The following is a 26620-nucleotide window of genomic DNA, read 5'->3' on the forward strand; positions in this document are numbered from 1 at the left end:
AATTTTTTCAAGAATAAATTGCACATTTTGTACAGTCCAGGTAGGCAGAGTTCTTCGAGACTCACAGCTGTGGAATAAGTCAAGGGGTATGAATACTTTTGGAAGGCACTGTACCGTTGACCTTTTTGTACCCCAGGTAACAACGTGGTACCCTAACCATTTTGTACCCCAGGTAACAACGTGGTACCCTAACCATTTTGTACCACAGGTAACAACGTGGTACCCTAACCATTTTGTACCCCAGGTAACAACGTGGTACCCTAACCATTTTGTACCCCAGGTAACAACGTGGTACCCTAACCATTTTGTACCCCAGGTAACAACGTGGTACCCTAACCATTTTGTACCACAGGTAACAACGTGGTACCCTAACCATTTTGTACCACAGGTAACAACGTGGTACCCTAACCATTTTGTACCACAGGTAACAACGTGGTACCCTAACCATTTTGTACCACAGGTAACAACGTGGTACCCTAACCATTTTGTACCACAGGTAACAACGTGGTACCCTAACCATTTTGTACCACAGGTAACAACGTGGTACCCTAATCATTGTTTTTTATATAGAATGAATAAGTAACCAAGAGATTGCAAGTTCAAATTCTCAAAGAATGAACTCTACGTCAAGTGTCCTTGGGCACTGCTAGTTTTACCTTGATGTTATGTTGGTTGTGATTATTTTACAATTATTTACTTTATTCTGGGCAGCTTTTAGAGCAAAGTGCAGAAATGTATTCTTGCCAATAAGTCTATGGCCATATCTCTTTCACGCTCGCAGATCTGGTGGTGTCATTGCACTCTTGTAGGACATTTCAGGTTGCTAGCGACCAAGAGATTATTAGTTCAAATCTTGTTTATGGCTGAGTCCCAAGTGTGGTCACAGTATGAAATTATACAAGATTCCTTACACTAATTCAAATTAGAATACAGCAGCATACTGTCATTTTATGGAAATAACACCTTCAAGTTGTTATATTTACTTTATTTTTACTGCAACTTTAGGCAAAGTACAGAAATGTATTCTTGCCAATCTCCATTATATACACTGACCTGGTGGCGCAGCAGGAACTTCAGGTAGCTAGCAACCAAGAGGTTGTGAGGCTGAATCCCAAGTAATCAGCATACAGCAGCATACTGTCCTTTAACATTAACACCTGAATTTAGCTGTACAAATACAAATAAATATTTAACATGAGATTGTGTTTTCATTTGCTCACATGTTGTCATGTGTAGTTTCATGTTAAATCGCCATGTTGTCATTTCTTTTTTTTTTACATTAATTTCACGAGATCATGTACTCAACGTTTTTAATTTATCACATGTAGCTTCACATGATGTCACTTGTTATCACATTAACTTAACATTAAATTACATGTGATCGCATGAGATCGCACAAGATCACGTGTTCACATGTGACATTCACATATTTTTTTCTGTAAGAGCAACCAAGCAGCTCATATATGGGGAATAGGAATGTGTGCTAAGAGTGCTAAGAACCTTGGCGTGATCCTGGACAACACCCTGTCGTTCTCCACTAACATCAAGGCGGTGACCCGATCCTGTAGGTTCATGCTCTACAACATTCGCAGAGTACGACCCTGCCTCACACAGGAAGCGGCGCAGGTCCTAATCCAGGCACTTGTCATCTCCCGTCTGGATTACTGCAACTCGCTGTTGGCTGGGCTCCCTGCCTGTGCCATTAAACCCCTACAACTCATCCAGAACGCCGCAGCCCGTCTGGTGTTCAACCTTCCCAAGTTCTCTCACGTCACCCCGCTCCTCCGCTCTCTCCACTGGCTTCCAATTGAAGCTCGCATCCGCTACAAGACCATGGTGATTGCCTACGGAGCTGTGAAGGGAACGGCACCTCCATACCTTCAGGCTCTGATCAGGCCCTACACCCAAACAAGGGCACTGCGTTCATCCACCACTGGCCTGCTGGCCCCCCTACCTCTGAGGAAGCACAGTTCCCGCTCAGCCCAGTCAAAACTGTTCGCTGCTCTGGCACCCCAATGGTGGAACAAGCTCCCTCACGACGCCAGGACAGCGGAGTCAATCACCACCTTCCGGAGACACCTGAAACCCCACCTCTTTAAGGAATACCTAGGATAGGATAAAGTAATCCTTCTAACCCCCCCCCCCCCCCTTTAAAAGATTTAGATGCACTATTGTAAAGTGGTTGTTCCACTGGATATCATAAGGTGAATGCACCATTTTGTAAGTCGCTCTGGATAAGAGCGTCTGCTAAATGACTTAAATGTAATGTAATGTAATGGAAGGAATCTTTTCCAACATGTATTCTAGAACTACCAAGTCAACAGAAATTGATGTTTTTTTAGCATTCCATTGTCAGAAAGGCCCATTATGCTATTCTCCTCTCAACTGGTATTGGCTAATGGAATGTTGTTTTGATGATTGTGATTGATTGGAACAGACATTCATCTTTGCTAAACCATCATCAGCCTGTTGGTTTGTTTGTGTTTTGATAAACATCAATTAGAATATTTTTACCATTATGGTGTGTTCTTACATAGCACTTGTTATTTTGTCGGGGTCTTAGCCCTCTGTTTGACTGATGGCTCTCACCCCACACTCTTGGCTGTAGTTAGTCTCATTTTTCTTTTTTTTCTTTTTATTAAACTTTTGTTTAACCAGGAAAAGCCCATTGAGACACAGAGTCTCTTTTGCAATGGAGACCTGGCCAAGAAAGCAGCAGCAGTCAATATGTAATTTAGCAACATTTATCATTATCATTCAGAGCGTGTCTCTTGTTGTGTTGTTTTCTCCAGTGAAGTCCCAGACGGCCCACCCCAGAGGAACCCAGAGACAGTTCTCCCACTCTGCTGTGGCAGACAAATCAGCCTCCATGATCAATGGCAGGAGTCAGCTCTCCACAGAGGTACACCACCTTACCATAACTCATGCGATTGATGATGTGGTATTTGAGCAAATACTTTATTGATCTATTTATCTGTTGTTTTCTCTCTCTCTCTCTCTCTCTCTCTCTCTCTCTCTCTCTCTCTCTCTCTCTCTCTCTCTCTCTCTCTCTCAGGTGGATGACCTCAAGGCCAAGGTTAGTGTTGTCGGGGTAACGAGGGACAGCTCTGTGACTGACAGCAGGGTGTGGGACACAGTGGACTCAGAGGTCCTCCAACAGGCCACCGTCACCCCTCCACCCCTACCTTCCTTCGGACTAGAGGAGCAACCGTCCCCCTTCGTCTCTTATTCTTCTTCTCCCTTGTCCTCCTCTGCTGACCGAGCCCTCACCCGACTGAACAGCCTTTCCCACTCATACCTAACCAATCAGAGAGGGAGCCCACCTCTGGAGTCACCTAACCTCAGGTATCAAGCTCATTCATGCAACCCCCTGCTACTCAAGCCATTGGGTTTCTTTTTAGATCAAGAGAAGTTCTCTTTCAATTATTTGTTTCGATATCTCACATGTGGGATATGGCCAACTCCTGTTTCGCAAACATGCTCTCCGAAGCCAGGTAGTCTCAACGTATAAACCCTCAGAGGCCCCGAAACTATGATGGGGCAGCAATTTTAAAGAGGAAAGGGTCTAAACCATCTGACCCAGATGGATTATTGGGGTCAAGTTTAAGGAGCTTCTTTAGCACTTCAGACTCAGTGACCGCCTGCAGGGAGAAACTTTGTAGCGGGGCAGGGGAAAAGAGGGAGGAGCATTGGGGCTAGTCACATTAGAAGGGGTGGGAGATGAGGAAATCTTGGCCGGGCAAGGAGACATGGCTAAGTCAAATAGGAATCCTGATGAAGTGGTGATGGAAGGTCTCAGCCATGTGCTCCTTGTCAGTAACAACCACATCATCATCATTAAGGGGCATGGGCAGCTGTGAGGAGGAGGGTTTATTCTCCAGGGGCCAGATTCACAAAACACTTCTTACACAAAAATTGAAGAAGCTTCTTAAAAAAAAAAAGAAGTTCGTAAGTGCAATTCCTCTACAATATCTTAAGATTGAATGATTTTCTTATGAACTCTTCAAATATCTTCTTGAGATGTTTGTTGTTAGGCAACCAATTTAGTTAGCTATCGAGCTAGCAATTGCATCATGTTAGCATATTTTGTACTGAGATTACTGTTCTAAAACATGTTCTTGGGTTTAAAATAATCAATACTGAAACTTTCAGATTAAGTTTGAGTGAATAAAACATGTTCAATTGCTTTCATGAGCTTTTTCTCTCACTGCACTGAGTTTAAGACAAGGGTTTAGCTATCTTGGAATTAAGAAAATTTCCAATAACTTTATTTTCAATAATCTAATTTCTTAACTTTTTGCTTAAGGAAAAACATAAGAAATAGCGCAAGAAAATTTCCAATAACCTTTTTGAGGAATAGCAACTTTGCTTAACTTTCTTCTTAAGTCTACAGTTAAGGAAAAAATGGCAACTAAGAAATGCATTCTTAAGAAGGTTTTGTGAATCTGGGCCCAGGTCTTTAACCGTTTTCCAGAACTTCTTGGGGTTAGACCCACAGAGAGAGAACTGCTCCTTAAAATAACTAACTTTGGCCTTCCGGATAGCCTGAGTGCACTTATTTCTCATTTGCCTGAACGAGAGCCAGTAAGCCTGAGTATGTGTGTGCCGAGCCTTTCGCCAAATGAAATTCTTGAGGTGGAGTAAATTTGCCAGATCACGGTCGTACCAAGGGCTGAACCTGTTTTTCATTATAATTTTCTTTATGGGGGCGTGTTTGTTAACAATACCACAGAAAATATAAAAAAAGAAGGCCCAAGCGTCTTCATTAGAGGGGATTAAGCTGATTCTATACCAATTTACAGAGGCCAGGATCATGAAGGAAGGCTTGCTCATAAAAAATGTTTTGCAAGCGTCTATGACAAATCAGGATAGGTCGTTTCACTGAGCAGCCATTACGAACAGTGGTCACTAAGGTCATTACAGAAAACACCAGACTGATACCTATCAGGATTATTTGTGAGGATAACATCAAGGAGAGTAGCCTTTTCTGGGTGTTTGGAGTCATACCTTGTGGGATTGGTAATAATCAGAGAAATATTTAGGGTGTCCCATTGCTTTAGGACTTGGTCAGGTGGTTTAAGCATGTCCCAGTTTAGGTCACCTAGCAGGACAAATTCAGACTTAGTGTAAGGGGAAAGGAGAGAGCTTAGGGCATTTAGGGTACAGGCCGGTGCTGATGGTGGACGATAACACCCAGCAACAGTCAATAAAGAGCTATTTAAAAGTTTATTGCTTAAAACCAGCAAATCAAATTATTTGGGGACAGACTTGGTGGAGACAACCGAGCACTGAAGGTGTTCCTTGGTAATGATTGCCACTCCACCACCTTTGGAAGATCTCTCTTGCCGAAAAGGTTATAACCAGAAAGCTTAACATCAGTGTTGAAAACACTCTTTCTTAACCACACATCTGGATTGGAGCAGTGAACCCACACTTTCAATTGATCCATTTTAGTTAATAAGCTTCTAGTATTAACGTGCAGAAAACCCAGGCTTTTACGAAAGCAGAAATCAGTGAAGCAGATATCAGAGCATAAGTCAGAATTGGGGCTTGCAATAATAGATGGGCCAGGGAGTACATGCACATTTGCAGATATCATCAGCAGCAATACAATCAGGGCACAGCAGAGGACAGTGAGAGCTCTGCAGTGTTGATTTATGACATTTGAATGTGCATTAGATGGCAACAAGATCATACTGGATAGGAGGCCAAGAGTCCGTGTAACCAATAGAGAGTCAGAGTCCCGAGTGTGGGAACAAACATATTCTGTCCCACGGTCGGATAAACAAGCAAGTTCATAGTCAACAAAAAGCACACAGGAGTCATGAGGCAAATAGCATAAAGCACCAGAAAAAATATAACTTGGGGCTAGCCATTGTAAGTTCATAGTCACTCGCCCCAACTGTGCGTGTGTGTTGGAGGCGAGCGAAAACTCGGGAGAGAGGGGGGAGTGTGGCGGGGGTACCTGTACCAAACAGGGGGAAACAGCTTAAAAAGTTAAATAAAGGTAGTTCAAGAGCATTGAGATATCATATCTGCATTGTTGACTGAAAGAAACCAAAAGTTCTGTATCACAGTTCTGTCTTACTGTACTGCGATAATAAACTGAAGATTACATATATTGCTAGTTCTTACCTGAACAAATATATTCAGTATTTTCTCATAGTGTGAGGCTTTCTCTGTGTGGATACTGTATGTGCAATCCCATACTGTATGTGCTGAAGCCAATTAATTGACTTTTACCTTGCGCCAACTGTTGGTGGCAGCACTTAGAGTATGGATATGAGGAGGCTGTAGTAATAATATAATATATGCCATTTAGCAGACACTTTTATCCAAAGCGACTTACAGTCATGCGTGTACAGATTTTACGTATGGGTGGTCCTGGGAATCGAACCCACTATCCTGGCATTGCAAGCGCCATGCTCTACCAATTAAGTTACAGAGGACCACCAGTGCGTTCAGATGAGCCTTTATGTTGACGTTCCCTCCTCTCTCTCTCTCTCCCTGACAGCCCCATTCCGGTAGCTCTAGTGATTGACAGTGAGGAGGAGGGGGTTCTGGAGAAGTCTCCCTTCTCTCCTCTTACCTTTGACCCTCGTAGCAGTGGGGACGACACCTCCCCAGACCTCACCTGTACACGCACACACTCTGCCTCCTCAGCCGGTGACCCCACCCCCAAAAAGGTACCAGGCAGAAGCTTTCTTGTCCACCCTCACACACAGAGACTCACATAAAGAAATGCCATAGTTTCTCTCCTCCTCCTTTAACAATCTGACTGACTATTCCACTCCAAAGGAGGTTGTAAGGACCAATATATTAGGGCCTACTATAAATCTAAAATGTATCACCATTGTGTTGACCTAAGTGTTTGTGTTGTGTTGTATTTTTCCAGGATATGGGCGACCAGAAGATCAGACACCGCTCCTACTCCTACTCCTCCCCCAAGATCAGCCTGCTGCCCTCCCGCTTCTCCCATGACACCTCAGCCCAGCCTGCGACATCTGACCTCAGCCCAGGTTAGTGTCAGTGGGACCTTTTACAGTTATTAACCCCCCCATTGAGAAACCCTTCCTGAGAACTTTCCCACTAGGCACACAATGGTTGAATCAACATTGTTTCCACGTCATTTAAAAAAAAAAATACATTAAACCAACCAGGAATAGATGTTGAATTGACGTCTGTGCCCAGTGGTATTACTTCGATTGGAATAAAGGTGACAGGGTTTTTTGAGAACATGATGATATTGATAGTCCCATCACTTCCAATGCCTTGTTCGTCTTTGTATGTTTGGTCCTGTCCTTCTATGTGTAGTAACGGTCTTCAAAATGGATAAAAGGTCAAAAATACAGTTCTGATAAATGTTACAGCTGCATAAGGGAGTAAGACACTCAACTCTTTTTTTATAAAAAATATTGATTGAATTATAGCACATAAAAAATAGTATAATGAGAGAGACAAAATCTATGGAATCCAGACATTTTGGTGTGACTTCAGGTATTCCATTGAATGTAAAATATGCAGTGCCTTCAGGAAAATATTCAGGCCCCTTGACTTTTTCCACATTGTGTTACGTTACAGCCTTATTCTAAAATGTATTGCATTGTTTTTTCCCTCATCAATATAAATACAATACCCCATAATGACAAAGCAAAACAGTGTTTAGAAATAATAGCTAATTTATAAAAATTTAAAAACTGAAGTATCACATTTACATAAGTATTCAGAGCCTTTACTCAGTACTTTGTCGAAGCACCTTTTGCATTGATTACCTCATCAAGTCTTCTTGGGTATGATGCTACAAGCTTGGCACACCTGTATTTGGGGAGTTTCTCCCATTCTTCTCTGCAGATCCTCTCAAGCTCTGTCAGGTTGGATGGGGAGCATTGCTGCACAGCTATTTTCAGGTCTCTCCAGAAATGTTCGACCGGGTTCAAGTCCAGTCTCTGGCTGGGCCACTCAAGGACATTCAGAGACTTGTCCTGAAGCCAATCTAGCGTTGTCTTGGCTGTGTGCTTTAGGGTCGTTTTCTTGTTGGAAGGTGAACCGTCGCTCCAGTCAAGGATCTCTCTGTACTTTGCTCCGTTCATCTTTTCCTCAATCCTGACTAGTCTCCCAGTCCCTGCCGCTGAAAAACATCCCCACAGCATGATATTTCCACCACCATGCTTCACCGTAGGGATTGTGCCAGGTTTTCTCCAGATGTGATGCTTGGCATTCAGGCCAAAGAGTTCAATCTTGGTTACATCAGACCAGAGAATCTTGTTTCTCTTGGTCTGAGAGTCTTTAGGTGCCTTTTGGCAAACTCCAAGCGGGTTGTCATGTGCCTTTTTAACATAAAGGCCTGATTGGTAGAGTGCTGCAGAGATGGTTGTCCTTCTGGAAGATTCTTCCATCTCCAAAGAAGAACTCTAGAGCTCTTTCAGACTGACATTCGGATTCTTGGTCACCTCCCTGACCAAGGCCCTTCTCCCTTGATTGCTCAGTTTGGCCGTGCGGGTAGCTGTAGGAAGAGTCTGGGTGGTTCCAAACTTCTTACATTTAAGAATAATGGAGGTCACTGTGTTCTTGGGGACCTTCAAAGCTGCAGAAATGTTTTGGTACCCTTCCCCAGATCTGTGCCTCGACACAATCCTGATTTAGATATGTGGATTTGTCTGTCTGCTTTCTTTTCTGAGTGGCGACTTTGTTTACATTATCATCTAATCCAACATCTACATTTTCTATCCCACGAAGGGAAACACTTACTGTAAGTAGACCATTTTCTCTTCTCTCTGTTCATGTAGTTGCCGTGTCAGTGCGTTTAATCCCCATCGATATATCAACTTTGATAAACACGTGGGCCAAAACCTTTTAGTCCAATGTCGATGATTCCCGATGATACTCCTGTCCTTTTGAGACATCGTTTCACACTTTTCCCCGATTAGGAAAGTCCAAGAGAAAAGGGGATTTGCACAGGTAACTGCATGAATATTGTCAGTTTCTATTTTGAAAACAGTCTGTGAAGTGACAGTTCGTTGACAATTGGTTATCCACTTCTCAAACACAGCCAATTGAAAGCTGAACAGAGCTGTATTCTCAGGTGAGCGTGGCTTGAGCCTTGCTACTATATGACTAGGGCCCGTATCCACAAAGTGTCTGAGAGTAGGAGTGCTGATCTAGGATTTGTCCCTATAATCTTATTCATTGTGATCTAAAAGGCAAAACTGATCATCCTAGATCAGCACTCCTACTACGCTTTTTGGACACAGGCCCTGGATTGATCTTATCTGAGGTAGTCTCTCTCTTCACTTATTTGGTTTGTCATGGGAGTTTGGCTGGTACAGGAAGCAGTAGGCCTACTGTCTGTTATTGGATTAGCATGCTCCCTGTGTCGTCACTAACTAACTGTAGCCACTTCAGTAGATAGTCAATACTGTTTATAGCTAACATGTAACTAACGAGGGACCTCTGACCTTCTCATCCAATGGGTTTTGAGAAGGAGGCGAGAAGAGAGGTCGCAAGGAATTAAGGAAATGTAATTGAGATTCTCCCCCTACATGGCTCTGGTCACATCTTTGCCTCCCTCTGTTCCTTTGAGTGGCCTAGTGAGTGCTATGTCCACTCTACCCTGTAGATGGCGTGTTCCACAGTGTGAGCCACGGGCGGTGTCGCCTTCAGGCCCTCTCTCTGTCTAAATCTATGTCTCTACTCCACCCTGCTAGTAAGTACAGCTTACCTTAGATCCTCTATCCTCCACCACGCGCTCTGTGCTAACACTAGGCATGGCAGACATGTGGCTACTGTGTGTGCGTCCGACGTGCAGGTGCATATGTATGTACAGTACCAGTCAATAATTTGGACACACCTACTCATTCAAGGGTTTTTCTTTATTTTTACTATTTTCTACATTGTAGAATAATAGTGAAGACATCAAAGCTATAAAATAACACATGGAATCATGTAGTAACCCAAAAAAGTGTTAAACAAATAAAAAATATATTTTATATTTGAGATTCTTCAAAGTAGCCACCCTTTGCCTTGACAGCTTTGCCCGCTCTTGGAATTCTGTCAACCAACTTCATGAGGTAGTCACCTGGAATGCATTTGAATGAACAGGTTCATTTGTGGAATTTATTTCCTTCTTAATGCGTTTGAGCCAATCAGTTGTGTTGTGACAAGGTAGGGGTGGTATACAGAAGATAGCTCTATTTGGTAAAAGATCAAGTCCATATTAGGACAAGAACAGCTCAAATAAGCAAAGAGAAACGGCGTCCATAATTACTTTAAGACATGAAGGTCAGTCAATCTGGCCATTTTTTCCAGAACTTTCCTTTCCTGTGCAATCGCAATAACCATGAAGCGCTATGGTGAGAATGGCTCTCATGAGGACCGCCCCAGGAAAGGAAGACCAAGAGTTACCTCTGCTGCAGAGGATAAGTTCATTAGAGTTAACTGCATGTCAGATTGCTGCCCAAATACATGCTTCGCACAGTTCAAGTTCAAATCAAAATCAAATCAAATGTATTTATATAGCCCTTCGTACATCAGCTGATATCTCAAAGTGCTGTACAGAAACCCAGCCTAAAACCCCAAACAGCAAGCAATGCATGTGAAAGAAGCACGGTGGCTAGGAAAAACTCCCTAGGAAAAACTCCCTAGAAAGGCCAAAAACCTAGGAAGAAACCTAGAGAGGAACCAGGCTATGAGGGGTGGCCAGTCCTCTTCTGGCTGTGCTGGGTGGATATTATAACAGAACATGGTCAAGATGTTAAAATGTTCATAAATGACCAGCATGGTCAAATAATAATAATCATAGTAGTTGTCGAGGGTGCAACAAGCACGTCCGGTGAACAGGTCAGGGTTCCATAGCCGCAGGCAGAACAGTTGAAACTGGAGCAGCAGCATGGCCAGGTGGACTGGGGACAGCAAGAAGTCATCATGCCAGGTAGTCCTGAGGCATGGTCCTAGGGCTCAGGTCCTCCGAGAGAAAGAGAGAAAGAGAGAATTAGAGAGAGCATATTTAAATTCACACAGGACACCGGATAAGACAAGAGAAATACTCCAGATGTAACAGACTGACCCTAGCCCCCCGACACATAAACTACTGCAGCATAAATACTGGAGGCTGAGACAGGAGGGGTCAGGAGAAACAGACAAGTTCAAGTAACAGACAACATCAACTGTTCAGAGGAGACGGTTGAATTGAATTTCTGCAAAGAAACCACTACTAAAGGACACCAAGAAGAGACTTGCTTGGGCCAAGAAACATGAGCAATTAGACCGGTGGAAATCTGGTCTTTGGTCTGATGTGTCCAAATTTGAGATTTTTGGTTCCAACCGCCGTGTCTTTGTGAGACGCAGAGTTGGTGAACGGATGATCTCCGCATGTGTGGTTCCCACCGTGAAGCATGGAGGTGTGATGGTGTGGGGGTGCTTTGCTGGTGACACTTGTCTGTGATTTATTTAGCATTCTGCAACGATACGCCATCCCATCTGGTTTGCGCTTAGTGGGACTATCATTTGTTTTTCAACAGGACAATAATCCAAAACACACCTCCAGGCTGTGTAAGGGCTATTTGACCAATATAGGAAAAATAAAGAAAAACCCTTGAATGAATAGGTGTGTCCAAACTTTTGACTGTTACTGTAGGTGTGCTTGTATGTCAGTGTTTATGTAGGGTGAGGGCATAGGTAAGTGCATTGGCTGGCTAGGCTATCCTGCCAAATCACAGTGTAAGCTCAACATTGCTGGGGGTGGGGGGGTGGGGTTGGGGGGGTCATCCCTAATGTTGCTCATGCAGTTTCATTTCACACAGAGGGTTCATGTTCTGTCTTGTCCTCCACAGAACGGAGAGAGTTCAGCCTATCAAAGCAACCTCAAGAAAAAAGGTATCTATCCACTGATGTAGAGTGTTTGTCTAAAGTGAATCTGACATTTTTACAGTTCCATACAGTTCTCCCCTAATTCCCAGGCTCTCCAGCCTTAACCAAGACTACTTGGTTGGTTGCTGGGCGACCGAGGGCTGTCTCTCTGTCGTAGAGTTCCTGTTTGTCTTCATATCAAGAAAAGGGGTGGCAGGTAGCCTAGCACTTAGAGAGGCTAGCCAGCAACCGGAGGGGTTGCCAATTCAAAATCCGGGTCTGACTTGTAAAGTCTGGCGGGAAGTGAGCTGGCAACCGCATGGTTGCTGATATCAAATCCTACATGCCGTTGTGCCCTTGAGCAAGGCACTTAAACCCCCACAATAACAGCTCTTTGTTTAACTCCAGGCTTTGATTGTATAACTTTGTTAGTGTGCCACAGCTTGTAGGGCTGTTTTAACCCTGTGTCACAGGTAGTGGCGTACAGATATGACACTTTTTTTTATCAGTACCCAAACTGTTTTTGTAGACTGAACTGCAAGCCCATTGTGCTCAGACAGTGTTTATTTAGCAATGCAAATGTTGTCCAATGCAAATTTCAAATACAATTACTGTGCTCAGATGAAGTTAGGCTAATACACTGTAACTTTGTGACACAGTGAGTGTAGTAGGATTTACTGTATAGTATCCTTTGAGTAAATGGCTCCAGCAAAAGTGGGACGGACAAAGAAAAGGTATCCTCTTTGTTTCCTGCTTCACTATGTCCTTCATTGTGATGAGATGCTGCCGGGAACCATGCCAACTGCCTTTGTCCTCCCTCCGTTCAGGAGTTAAAATGTCCTGAACGCACACGGTCACAGCACTATAGCGCCCTCTAGAGTATGTTTCCTGTACCTGTGCGCATGTTAGTGTGTGTGTGTGTTCATGTACTGTATGTATCAGAGCTGTGTGTGTGTGTGTGTGTGTGTGTGTGTGTGTGTGTGTGTGTGTGTGTGTTCATGTACTGTATGTATCAGAGCTGTGTGTGTGTTCATGTTCATGTATCAGAGCTGTGTGTGTGTGTGTGTGTGTGTGTGTCCCCCTAGGGAGTTAAAGTTCCGTAAGCGTGCCCAGTCTGCAGACGACGAGGGCAGCGTTGAGCTGGCAGAGTCCCTCCAACACCTCACCCTCTCAGAGTTCCTCAAAGAGTATGTGGGCATCGCCCCCTTCTGGGCTGACAGCCCTGGCCCTTTCTCTCCACTGGGCAGATAGCCCATAGCTTTTAACCCTACAGTAACTCCCCTGATCTGGAAGCCAGCCATCTAATCCCTAGCTTCAGCCTCTAACCCCTTTTAAGCCAACCCTTTTAACCCTAGAACTCCCCTGTGTGCATCGTGACATTTAACGTCTACGTTTGTGCCCACAATGCTCTCTGCCTAGCATGGCATCAAAAATAACCTTTCGAGATCGCACTTGTATGCTGTTGATGTCAATGAATGAACCATGTTTGATTACCATACGTGTGCTGCATGTTTCTGTAACTACTACTGTGTCACCCTTAACCCATAGTGCTCTACCACTGACCTCTGGCAAATGAGCTGCCACCAACTTTAAGTAGACGACACCTTAATGATGGAATTTTGAACAGACTTTTTGTTTGTCTTAATTCTGTAATAAACATCTATGGTTGGCTTTGTGTGGTGCATGTGCTCCAACTGTACACTTGATCCAGCCTGGTATGACCGTCACAGGCTGATTGAACTACTAACCAAGTACCATGTTTACTATAAGGCTTGTGCTTTCATAAGTTGTATGCGGAGTTTATACGTTTTTGTTTCCACGTGGCCTCATTAGCTAGGTTTCCATCCAATTGGTGGCAGATTTTCATTTGAATGTTCTAAATTTCAACTCTACTGAACGTTTTGACACGAAACACGTTGAGTTATGTAGCATATGTGCCCACTCTGGTCTTCGCACGTGCGCTCAAGCCAACAACTCGCAGATACATGAAGAGATTCCTGTTATAGGCAAAAGAGCGAGATACTTTTTAATTGTCAAAGGGAAGAAAATGATCGATCATCATGTCACCAGAATAAGACCCTCGATATTTATTGAAAGCAACATCAAGCTCATTACCGTACATTTTCACCACCCTGTGAAGTTCATAACTTATTTCATCTGTAGTAAAAAGGTTGGATGGAAACCTGGTTATAGATGAAATACTAAGTCAGAAAATTACTACTCGCAGAAACGACTGAGTAATAATTAATTTGAGATGACCAGGCAGAAATAAAGAGAGATCAGCAAATAAGACTGGTATGGATACCGTTTATAAAAACCAACAACATATGGAAAGTCACATATGATGCTGACCCCGTTGCGTCTGAACAGAATTGAAGAAGAGGAGTGGGACAAGTACAACATCCCTTCCAAGGTGGCGTCAGAGAAATACAAAGTGATTCGTACCTTCAGCTTCCTCAAGAGCCGGATGTCGAGCACACGCAACAAGAACAAGGTAAACACTATTTTAACACTAATCGTGAGACTAGGTCAGCACTAATCTTGCCGCCAGACTTTACGTTTAGAGCATATGCCATGTTCAGAGACGTACTCAACTAGACTAAATAATCACAGACAGAATGTAACACTGATTGACTCACATGTAATCTACACCTCAGTCTCGATCTAACGATCTACAGCTATAAGGACTGCAGGACATACCCATAAAGGGCTGTAAGAACAATATAATTGACTGTCTATTATCACAAAAAAATAAGTTGCTATTATATATTCTATCTATTATCACTTAATTATCGGATACAAGAGGCTATTATCAAGCGATTTTGGGTCGTTGAAAAGCACTATATAAATACCATGTGTTATTATAATAATGATGATAATAATATTTATTATCATCATCCCAACCCTTCTCCTTATACGATAGCATTCACATCAGGATCTGTGCTTCACGTGATAACAAGAAGCAGGAAATGTTTTGGGAAATAACTGTAACCCAAAACACCACTCAAACCCTTGTGTAGCTTCTTTCCTTTTAATCATAAACCCTTTGTTGGTGGATCCGCATTTACAACCCCCCCCCCCCCAATGTGTTAATGCACAACTCCGTCTCCTTCACAGTGGACTTTAAAATGGGCTAAAATAAGGCGGGGATCCTTCTCACTCAAACTGCTTCAGTTGGATTCAGTGCACATGTGTGGCTATTTGTGGCTACTTCATAGTACAAGTAACCTGACTGATATTGCTTTAAGTCGAGTCTTGCCTATGGTGTTACAGTGTTACAATTACATGATATGCTTTGATGGATTGTGGCTGAAGAGTTTTGATGTAGTTACAGTATATGGGTGTGCAATAACCAGCCTATCCATACCTCTGATGTTCACCCCTGTGAATCTACCCTGGTTTTCCAAGGGGAAGGAGAAGGAAAGGGAGAAGGAGGAGAAGGACAGGCAGCAGAATGGACATCGCTTCTCCACGGGGTCCTGTGCTGGACCCACTGTCTGTCTGGTCTGTGACAAACCTGCTACTGGCAAGGAACTTCTGCACTGCTCCAGTAAGTAACACAGTTAACTCAATCAATCCGTCAAATAAACAACAATTTGTCGCTCAATGTTACAAACATACAAGCGTATCTCAGTGATCTGTACACCTCTGAACAATGTAAATGAATTGAAAAATATCACATTTATGGATAATACAGTATATCAATACATACTGTAACTCAAGGAAAATATACTGTATAGGCTTTTTTTTTGCATTCGACAATGATAATATAATTGACAATGATGGGGCGGCAGGTAGCCCAGGGGTTAGAGCGTTGGGCCAGTAACCGAAAGGTTGCTGGATCGAATCCCCGAGCTGACAAGGTAAAAATCTGTCGTTCTGCCCCTGAACAAGGCAGTTAACCCACGGTTCCTAGGCCGTCGTTAAAAATAAGAATTTGTTCTTATAAAATTTAAAATGTAAGAATTTGTACATAAAATTAAAAATAAATATCTTTAATTCGCAAAAATTTGGCTGGACAATTGTAGAACTTAATTAATATACGATCCTATTCTATTTCCAGTCTTTCATTTCTTCTCTTTATGAACCTATCCCTCTCTCCCTAAGGTTGTACACTCATGGTCCATAAGGGTTGTAATGACTTTGCTCCCACTTGTCTAAAGGTGAGTTTCAGCCTGGATACTTCTGCCTCAACCCACAATCAAACACATAAACATAGACATGGCTAAACTAGTCCAGTGACACATCTACTACTCATCTCTCACTGTTGAACAATGTGATCTAGTTGTAATGTTTGGTTGTCTGGTATTCTACTATGCTTCCTTTTGTTAATCTTTGTTTTAAAACTATAGAAACTTGTGAAGAACCGAACGGCATCCCTCCCGCAGAGTGAGTGTTACATTGTAGAGTTCAAGGGTCACTGACTAAGGACCTTATGACTGATGAATGTGTTTGTTTTTTATGACTGTTTTTCTTTCTTTCTGCCTGCATTTTGTATTTATATTTGATGTGTGTATTTTCTGTAATTCAGGGCTCATCTCTTAAAGAGACCTTGGTCTCAGTATGACTCCCTGATAAAATAAAGGTTAAATAAAACATTTCATTAAATGTCACAGCTCTTTGTTGTCATCATGTGAAGCACACAGGAAGGAATGCTGAAACAATAACATTCCTCCCCTCCCTTCCCTCCTTCATACTTCACAGTGCGAGACAGTCCCTCTTCATGTCTGATAGCCACCTCAGCCTCTCTACCTATGATGAGCCAGAGGGACAGGAGGGAAACAGCCTCCCTCCCCAACCCCCTCTCCAGGAGCGTCCCCTCTGCCACTGACAGGTCAGCTAAGCATCCGCTCCCTCACACAGTCACTCACTCTCAGTATATTACGGTAAGCTTGTGATGAAGATTTTTTGCAATAATGCTTATGTCATTGACATATTGTCACTCTCCCAGCAGGCTTAGCGAGAGTCCGGAAGTGGAGTCTGACAGGAGATGGGGTCCTGGCCGATCAGAGGAGCTCCTACAGACCACGGAGTCATCGTCCTCCACTGACTCCTCCCTCGGAGAAGGTACTGCAGGGACGGGAACCCAGAAGGGACACTTGGAAAAGTGATCATAACGGTTAAAAGGGAAAAGTCACCATCATGTTCTTTTTGTCCCCCCTCTCGTCCTGTAGAATGTGTGGACACCGGTCTCCACAGCGACCTGGCTGCTGATGCTCTGGACTACGAGGCTGAGTCTTGGAGTCTGACGGTGGAACACAAGTTTTGTAAGAAGCAGGACAAACGGGTGGTCAAGAGACAGGACGTCATCTATGGTGAGCTAACAATGTACTCAGAACAGTTGAACCACCATATGTAACCTAACCCTGCTGTTTTGTAGTACAGTTTTGAGTTATGAATGAGTTATGACTTATGAAATGTTATGGGCCATAGCACAGGAATGTTTACGGTTTGTTATTATGGCATGTCCAAGGGGTATATTTGTCTACAGGGACCTTTGTCATCTTTGAAATGTGGGTAATTGGACTTGGAGGGGATCAGTTTGAGCAAGACGAGACGCGGAATCGCAAAAATGTACACGTAATGCGTGGTTGTTTGGGATGCAAGATGATTTGTAGATCTGCGCAGTCTGACTGCAATGTAGTAGATCTCAAACACGCACTGTTTTTGTGTGTGTCCGTCCTCTTAGAGTTGATGCAGACAGAGATGCACCACCTCCAAACTCTGTGCATCATGGCTGAGGTCTTCCGGCGAGGGATGAGGGAGGAGGTCCAGCTGGACGCCGGCGCCGTGGGGCGTGTCTTCCCCTGTTTGGACGAACTCCTCCTCCTCCACCACGACCTCTTCAACTCCATGAGGGAACGCCGCCACAGCTCCGCCCAGCCATACGGGAACAGGAACTACGTCATAGAACGCATCGGCGACGTTCTGCTGCAACAGGTGCACTGTTAAAATGAAGTGCTTGTAACAACAAGGAGACAAAAACTTAACTTTTCTGGAGTGGGGTCGGGACGGAACAGTATTGTACTTTCTGTCATACGGTCAGGAATCTGTGGAGACAGAATTAACTTACAACCCCTAAAATTACATGGAAGTGCTGATTCTCCCACAAAACATGGATAAACACATATGTTTTTTTGTGTGTGTCTGAAACATTGCCAACATCCACTCACTCTCTCCTGTAATTCAACCTCAATAGACATGACTGTGGTATTAATGTTCTGTGACTGATTTCAGTACGTTGGCTCAATATGAGTGCCTGTGTAATTTCTAATTTCTGGTGCAGTTTTCTGAAGAGAACGCAGAGAGGATGAAACAGGTGTATGGAGACTTTTGCAGCCATCACACTGAGGCAGTCACCTTCTTCAAAGAGCTACAGCAACACAACAAACGATTTCAGACCTTCATCAAGGTACGGGCTTGTCTGTTTATGACAACTCTATCAGCCTCAAGAGTTACACTACATGGCCAAAAGTATGTGGACACGCCTTCAAATGACTGGATTCGGCTATTTCAGTCACACCATTGCTGACAAGTGTATACAATTGAGCACGCAGCCATGCAATCTCCATAGACAAACATTGACTTTAGAATGGCCCGTACTGAAGAGCTAGGTGACTTTCAACGTGGCACCGTCATAGGATGCCACCTTTCCAACAAGTCAGTTCGTCATATTTCTCCCCTGCTAAAGCTTCCCCGGTCAACTGTAAGTGCTGTTATTGTGAAGAGGAAACGTGTAGGAGCAACAACGGCTCAGCCATGAAGTGGTAGGCCACACAAGCTCACAGAACGGGACTGGCGAGTGCTGAAGCGCATAGCACGTAAAAATCGTCTGTCGTCGGATGTAACACTCACTACCGAGTTCCAAACTGCCTCTGTAAGCAACGTCAACACAAGAACTGTTTGTCGAGAGCTTCATGAAATGGGTTTCCATGGCCTAGCAGCCTAAGATCGCAAAGTGTTGGCTGGAGTGGTGCAAAGCTCGCCGCCATAGGACTCAAGCAGTGGAAACACATTCTCTGGAGTGATGAATCACACTTCACCATCTGACAGTCCGACGGACAAATCTGAGTTTGGCGGATGCCAAGAGAACACTACCTGCCCCAATACATAGTGGCAACTGTAAAGTTTGGTGGAGGAGGAATCATTTTCTGGGGCTGTTTTTCATGGTTCGGGCTAGGCCTCTTGGTTCCAGTGAAGGGAAATCTTAACTCTACAGCATACAATAACATTCTAGACTATTCTGTGCTTCCAACTTTGTGGTAACAGTTTGGGGAAGGCCCTTTCCTGTTTCAGCATGAAAATCCCCCCGTGCACAAAGCGAGGTCCATACAGAAATGGTTTGTTGAGATCGGTGTGGAAGAACTTGACTGGCCGGCACAGAGCCTTGACCTCAACCCCACTGAACTCCTTTGGGATGAATTGGAACGCCGACTGCGAGCCAGGCCTAATCGCCTAACATCAGTGCCCGACCTTGCTAATGCTCTTTTGGCTGAATGGAAGCATGTCCCCGCAGCAATGTTCCAACATCTAGAGGAAAGCCTTCCCAGAAGAGTGCAGGCTGTTATAGCAACAAAGGGGGGACCAACTCCATATTAATGCAGATGATTTTGGAATTAGATGTTTTCTGAGCAAGTGTCCACATACTTTTGGCCATGTGGTGTATCTTGAGATGATATTTGGAGAAATGATCTGTCCTAACAAGTTAAATTATCTTAAATATTCCACTTGTGACTAATTATTCAATGTTGATTGTCTGTTTCTATAGCAACAAAGTAATAACTATTTGGTGCGGAGGAGAGAGATCCCAGAATGCATCTTGTTGGTGACCCAGAGGATCACTAAGTACCCTGTTCTGTTGGAGAGGATTCTACAGTACACCCAGGGTCGGTCCGTCTGCCTTTCTCTGCTCTGCTGCCCACTGCTGTTAGGATCAGATAAATCAAATCGTGATAACACGACCAGACTTCTTTTTTGTTGCAGGTGGTTGTACCATACAGCTCAGCTATCAGTGATAATATACAGCAGTTACAGTAACAGATTACATGAAACGTTTGTTGTGTTGTATTTGAAATGTTACTTCCATACTGATATGGGGCTGGTAACCGGAAGTATAGTTTTGATCCTACTACTTCAATGTGCCTGAATATTTTCTCTCTCTCTCTCTCTCTCTCTCTCTCTCCTCCCTCGATCCCCCCTCTCCCTCTTTCAGAGGACAGTGAGGAGCACAGGGACCTCTCCAGAGCTCTGGTTTTGATCAAGGAGGTGATCGCGGCTGTAGACCTGAGGGTCAGTGAGTTTGAGCAGGGTCAGAGGTTACAGGACGTCCTAAACCGGATGGACAACCGTAGTGCTGCCAAGCTGAAGAACGGACACACCTTTAGGAAGCAGGATGTTCTGGTGCCAGGCCGGACCCTCAAACACCAGGGCCTGTTACTGTGGAAGACCGCCACCGGACGACTCAAAGGTCTGAGGCACTGATCTATCTATCAATCAATTAATCAACCAATCAGTCAATCAATCAACCGATCAAGCAATACACGAATCAGTCAATCAATCAGTTTCACACTAATGATAATATTGATTAGGGATAACATTGTTCACAATTGTTTTGCTGTCTCTTATCTCTGCAGATGTCCTGGCTCTCCTTCTCACAGACACACTGATCTTCCTACAGGAGAAAGACCAGAAGTTCATATTCGCTGCTGTGGTATGTCTGTGAAATGGTGACATTTGCTATGGAATAAGACAAAATAAACTCTACCGTTCAATTCAGTTCCTTTGGACTCGGTCTGGTAGCTTTGGGCTACTGCTCTCCATTTTATTATATCGGAGGGGTTGGGGAAAAAAGCATCCTGGATGAACTAATAAAGTATATCTGATCATATATGGGGGATTAAGACTCAAAAAGACATGTCAACGTTTACATCAGTTAGTGTTGGCCCCCTGTTTTCATTCAATTTACTAATGCTCTGTCATCCTCCCATACTGTCTGCTCCTCAGGACCAGAAGCCCCCAGTGATCTCTCTGCAGAAGCTGATTGTCAGGGAGGTAGCCAATGAGGAGAGAGGGATGTTTCTGATCAGTGCATCGGCCGCGGGTCCAGAGATGTACGAGGTCCACACCTCCTCGAAAGACGAACGCAACACCTGGATGAGACACATCCGAGAGGCTGTGGAGAGGTCAGTAAGGGGTGTGGGAAGGGTGTAAGTGTGTGGTTAGTGTGTGTGTGAGTGAGTGTGTGTATGCTTATCGCTGTCTGTCCAGCTGTCCAGAGGATGAGGAGGAGAACACTAACGAATCAGAGGAGGAGAGAAGAGCATCTGAAGCCAGAGCCCAGAAGATACAAAGACTACAGGGTAATATGCTACTGTATATTCATAGCATACAAATAGCTTATCTGCAATGATCCTTTCACTTTGATTAGCCCACATTTTCTATAGTATTGTCAAGTAGTGTGTGTTTGTGGATTGTGGGTGCATGAAGAAACTGCACATTACTTTGTGTATCATTTCTATGTTTATTGTGTAATACTGACTGTAAAGTGCTATTTGTGTATCACTGACTGCTTGATTCTGTGTGTCCATTGTACATGAATAGCTTTATGTTGCATTTATCTATCAGAGAGCCTGTCCAGTCAGGACCATCAGATATGTTCTAGTCTGGAGGAGAAGCTACAGATCTATGCTGAACTGTCTGCCCTGAGGGGCGGCACCCAGGAACCACACCCTGAGCCACGCCTACTGGTCCAGCCACACCCAGAGGAGGTGCCCCGGGCTGCAGTACTGCTTACTGCCGCGCTCCGAGAGGGTCAGACGAGACTCCGCACTTTTAGCCTCACTGACTATTGTTAGCATCATGTACATGTTGTCTATTTCCTGTTGTAGAGTGTCCAATGTCTTTGTCTGTCTGTGGGTCTTTTTGTCTACAGTAAATTCTCTTTCTCCCTCTCTAATCACCCATCTCCTCTCTCCTTCTCCAGCTGAGAACATGAGGACCACTCTGTCCTCCAGGACCTGCTCTCCCTCCAGCCTCTGCAGCCCTCACAGGGACCCCCTGTCCCACCCTGTGTCCCCAGCCAACCCTCCTACCCTCATGGACACCCCCACAGACGTCGAAGCCTCACATGGGGACCCTGATACCAGGGACGGGGAGTGGTCAGCCTCCCAGGCCCTCGTACTGCAGTCACTGACTCAACCCCACACTGGGGACACTCATAATATCAACCTTAAGGTAGGTATTTTATACAAGGTTTTGTTTTCTACCATAGATATTGAACATTTTAGCCATAACACCAAGTGGCTCAAATACAAATGGGATTTGTAGTTGTAGCCATAAGCTTATTGTAGTCTTTAGCTGCTGAGGTGTACGTCAGTCTGTGTTCATATTGGCCTTGGCTTCTCACCTTCCTCCACCTTCTTATGGTGGTGCAACATTGCTGGCCCAACAGTTGTTTAAATAATTGAACACCATCTATTAGAATTTCATTTCAGCCTTAATGTGCTAAATTATTAATATCTTAATAATACAGGGAAAGTCAATTTAGCTCTCAAATGTACCGTCTCATTAAAAATAGATGGATAGTAATATCCCAATTTCCTCGGCCACATTTGTGCTACCGTTAGCATCTTGTCCTGGCTGTGAGGTGAATGACTATGATAAAATAGAGTAATATTGACTGAATGTAATGTAGTGGATAGAGCAGGGGTACTCAACTTTTACCCGACGAGGTCCGGAGCCTGCTGGTTTTCTGTTCTACCTGATAATTACTTGCGCACACCTGGTGTCCCAGGTCCAAATCAGTCCCTGATTAAAAGGGGAACAATGGGGGGGAAATAATTGTGGAATTGGCTTCAAGGTCCAGAGTTGAGTTTGCGAGGTATAGAACCTTCAAATTCAAATCTGGACCTTGAGGCCAGTTCCACTTATTTTTTGTTATTCTTCCCCTCTAATCAGGGACTGATTTAGACCTGCTGGGACACCAGGTGTGCACAATTAATTAACAGGTAAAACAGAAAACCAGTAGTCCTCCAGACCGCATAGGGTAAGATTTGAATAACCCTGGTATAGAGCAATGCGATGTACAGCACGTGTCAATCTCATTCCACGGAGGGCTGAGGGTCTGCGGGTTTTTGCTCCACCCTTGTACTTGATTGATGAATTAAGGTCACTGATTAGCAAGGAACGCCCCTCACCTGGTTGTCTAGGTCTTAACTGAAAGGAAAAACAAAAACCAGCAGACACTAGGCTCTCCATGAAATGAGTTTGACACCCCTGGTGTACAGATTCTGTGCACAGACACTACCAGACCACAAAGTGGCGCTATATACTTACATGACCACATAGACTTCTCAGACAAATGGACTCTCTTTAGAAAATGTGCCATGTGATAAGAGGAGAAGATACTGTACTCTCACCACTACATTCTAGTCTAGTCTAGTCCGGGAGTAAGACCGTATTGGCTGGCTTCAACTGATATGGGTATACACTAGTAGTAGGAGACAAAAACTCCCTTGCCATCTACTGTAGAAGTGAACTGTTCATCTTCAGATACCAACACACTGAAATAGAACCAGGACATGTATTCCTTATCAGTTTTTCATAGAAGGAATATCATTTGTGAAGTGATAAAGTCATCTACAGTGGCTTGCGAAAGTACTCACCCCACTTGCCATTTTTCCTATTTTGTTGCCTTACAACCTGGAATTAAAATTGATTTTGGAGGGGGTTTGTATCATTTGATTTACATAACATGCCTACCACTTTGAAGATGCAAAATATTTTTTATTGTGAAACTAACAAGTGTGCATAACTATTCCCCCACCCAAAGTCAATACTTTGTAGAGCCACCTTTCGCAGCAATTACAGCTTTCTAGTCTCTTGGGGTATGTCTCTATAAGCTTGGCACATCTAGCCACTGGGATTTTTGCCCATTCTCCAAGGCAAAACTGCTCAAGCTCCTTCAAGTTGGATGGGATCCGCTGGTGTACAGCAATCTTTAAGTCATACCACAGATTCTCAATTGGAATGAGGTCTAGGCTTTGACTAGACCATTCCAAGACATTTAAATGTTTCCCATTAAACCATTCAAGTGTTGCTTTAGCAGTATGCTTAGGGTCATGGTCATGCTGGAAGGTGAACCTCTGTCCCAGTCTCAAATCTCTGGAAGACTGAAACAGGTTTCCCTCAAGAATTTCCCTGTATTTAGTGCCATCCATCATTCCTTCAATTCTGACCAGTTTCCCAGTCCCTGTTGATGAAAAACATTCCCACAGCACCAGGGATGGTGTTCTCAGGATGATGAGAGGTGTTGGGTTTGTGCCAGACATAGAGTTTTCCTTGATGCCAAAAAGCTAAATTTTTGTCTCATCTGACCAGAGTACTTTCTTCCATATGTTTGGGGAGTCTCCCACATGGCTTTTGGCGAACACCAAACATGTTTGCTTATTTTTTTCTTTAAGCAATGGCTTTTTTCTGGCCACTCTTCCAGCTCCGTGGAGTGTACGCCTTAAAGTGGTCCTATGGACAGATACTCCAATCTCCGCTGTGGAGCTTTGCAGCTTCTTCAGGGTTATCTTTGGTCTCTTTCTTGCCTCTCTGATTAATGCCCTCCATGCCTGGTCTGTGAGTTTTGGTGGTTGGCCCTCTCTTGGCAAGTTTGTTGTGGTGGCATATTCTTTCAATTTTTTAATAATGAATTTAATGGTGCTCTGTGGGATGTTCAAAGTTTCAGATATTTTTTTTATAACCCAACCCTGATCTGTACTTCTCCACAACTTTGTCCCTAACCTGTTTGGAGAGCTCCTTAGTCTTCATGGTGCCGCTTGCTTGGTGGTGCCCCTTGCTTAGTGGTGTTGCAGACTCTGGGGCCTTTCAGAACAGGTGTATACATACTGAGATCATGTGACACTTAGATTGCTCACAAGTGGACTTTAACTAATTATGTGACTTCTGAAGGTAAAAAGGTTGCACCAGATCTTATTTAGGGGCTTCATAGCAAAGGGGGTGAATACATATGCACGCACCACTTTTTTTCTTTTTCATATAATTTTTTGAATCAAGTATTTTTTTTTTCACTTCACCAATTTTGACTATTTTGTATATGTCCATTACATGTAATCCAAATAAAAATCTATTTAAATTACTGGTTGTAATGCAACAAAATAGGAAAAATGCAAAGGGGGATGAATACTTTTGCAAGGCACTGTACCAACATGGGAGACTGACTGTTAGTCGTGTGTTTGATGTCTTCTTCAATAACAGGTGGCTCAGAGTGTCCAGAGCTTGACCCAGTTACTCTACAGTCTGCAGGTGAGCTCATCCCACACAAACTCTCTCACACACACACACGCATGCACGCACACACACACACTTTGCATCTATGCATCTATCTCAGTCACTCATTTCCAATTCCCACAAAGACCAATTGTGTTCTCAAATAAAATATAATCTACCGTAATTTCCGGACTATTAAGCGCACCTGAATATAAGCCGCACCCACTGAATTAAAAAATAAATAATATTTTGAACATAAATAAGCCGCACATGTCTATAAGCCGCAGGTGCCTACCGGTACATTGAAACAAATGAACTTTACACAGGCTTTAACGAAACACGGCTTGTAACAAAAATAAATAGGCTTTAACGAAAAATGGCTTGTAACAAAAAAGAAAAAATTTGCAGTAAGCTTTAGTTGTCTTTTTGCACTGAGTCAATTCCTCACGCTGCTGTTTCCAACGTCTTATCATCGACTCATTAAGACCAAGCTCCCGTGCAGCAGCTCTATTTTCTTTTCCAACAGCCAGATCAATCGCCTTCAACTTGAAAGCTGCATCATATGCATTTCTCTGTGTCTTTGACATGATGAGGGTGACAAAATGACTACCGTAATCAGAATGATGGGAAGTTTGAGAGCGCTCGATTTAATCTAAACAGTAAACAAAAAAGTTGTTCGACCTTAACCCGTTCGGCAATTTCATTGGTCTAATGAAAGCTTCATGCCGCCAAAAAACTGAGCACGTCACAGAATGTGTTTTTTTGGGGAAAAAAAATTCAAGCGGGAAAAATCCATATATTAGCCGCTTCATTGTTTAAGCCGCGAGGTTCAAAGCGTGGGAAAAAAGTTGCGGCTTATAGTCCGGAATTTACGGTAACTGTATTTGTCACATGTACCGAACTGGTGTAGACTTTACCGTGAAATGCTTGGTTACAAGCCCTTCCCAACTATGCAGAGTTCAAAAATTAAATAGTAACACTAGAGGAATAAAATACAGTACAGGGAGCACCAGTACCAGATCAATGTGCAGAGGTATGAGGTATTTCAGGTAGATATCTACATGAAGGCAGGGTAAAGTGACTTGGCTTCAGCATAGATAATAATAAAGAACAGAGCAGCAACAAAAGTGTGCGTGTTTGTTTGTGTAAGTAGTGTATGTGTGTGGGTTGCAACCCCCCCCCCACCCCTTTTGGACTTTACAAGGTGTCGAAAGCGTTCCACAGGGATGCTGGCCATGTTGACTCCAAAGCTTCCCACAGTTGTGTCAAGTTGGCTGGATGGCCTTTGGACGGTGGACCATTATTAATACACACGGGAAACTGTTGAGCGTGAAAAATCCAGCAGCGTTGCAGTTCTTGACATAAGCCGGTGAGCCTGGCACCTACTACCATACCCCGTTAAAGGCACTTAAATATTGTGTCTTGTCTATTCACCCTCTGGATGGCACACATACACAATCCAAGTCTCAATTGTCTCAAGGCTTAAAAATCCTTCTTTAAC

General features: G+C 43.7%; 1 protein-coding gene across 3 annotated transcripts in view; it reads left to right on the forward strand.

Moving 5' to 3' along the window:
- Positions 1-26620, forward strand: part of arhgef28a (Rho guanine nucleotide exchange factor 28a) — a 107544-nt gene that overhangs the window by 50932 nt on the left and 29992 nt on the right. The window contains exons 10-32 of one of the 3 annotated variants that reach the window (XM_082958088.1): positions 2793-2902; positions 3056-3345; positions 6515-6686; positions 6896-7019; positions 11829-11871; positions 12930-13031; positions 14215-14338; positions 15253-15394; positions 15952-16007; positions 16197-16233; positions 16549-16678; positions 16799-16911; positions 17019-17159; positions 17534-17784; positions 18131-18256; positions 19613-19730; positions 20057-20311; positions 20478-20554; positions 20848-21026; positions 21112-21203; positions 21469-21654; positions 21827-22077; positions 25108-25155. In XM_082958088.1, the coding sequence (XP_082814214.1) occupies positions 2793-2902; positions 3056-3345; positions 6515-6686; positions 6896-7019; positions 11829-11871; positions 12930-13031; positions 14215-14338; positions 15253-15394; positions 15952-16007; positions 16197-16233; positions 16549-16678; positions 16799-16911; positions 17019-17159; positions 17534-17784; positions 18131-18256; positions 19613-19730; positions 20057-20311; positions 20478-20554; positions 20848-21026; positions 21112-21203; positions 21469-21654; positions 21827-22077; positions 25108-25155 (3167 nt within the window). Of the gene's footprint in view, positions 1-2792; positions 2903-3055; positions 3346-6514; positions 6687-6895; positions 7020-11828; positions 11872-12929; positions 13032-14214; positions 14339-15252; positions 15395-15951; positions 16008-16196; positions 16234-16548; positions 16679-16795; positions 16912-17018; positions 17160-17533; positions 17785-18130; positions 18257-19612; positions 19731-20056; positions 20312-20477; positions 20555-20847; positions 21027-21111; positions 21204-21468; positions 21655-21826; positions 22078-25107; positions 25156-26620 lie in introns of all 3 variants that reach the window. The other 2 variants (XM_014128072.3, XM_045689858.2) reach the window with 2 other exon arrangements.

This window comes from Salmo salar, chromosome 11 (genome assembly GCF_965601325.2).
Source record: "Salmo salar chromosome 11, fSalSal1, whole genome shotgun sequence".
In the NCBI taxonomy this organism is placed as follows: domain Eukaryota; kingdom Metazoa; phylum Chordata; class Actinopteri; order Salmoniformes; family Salmonidae; genus Salmo; species Salmo salar.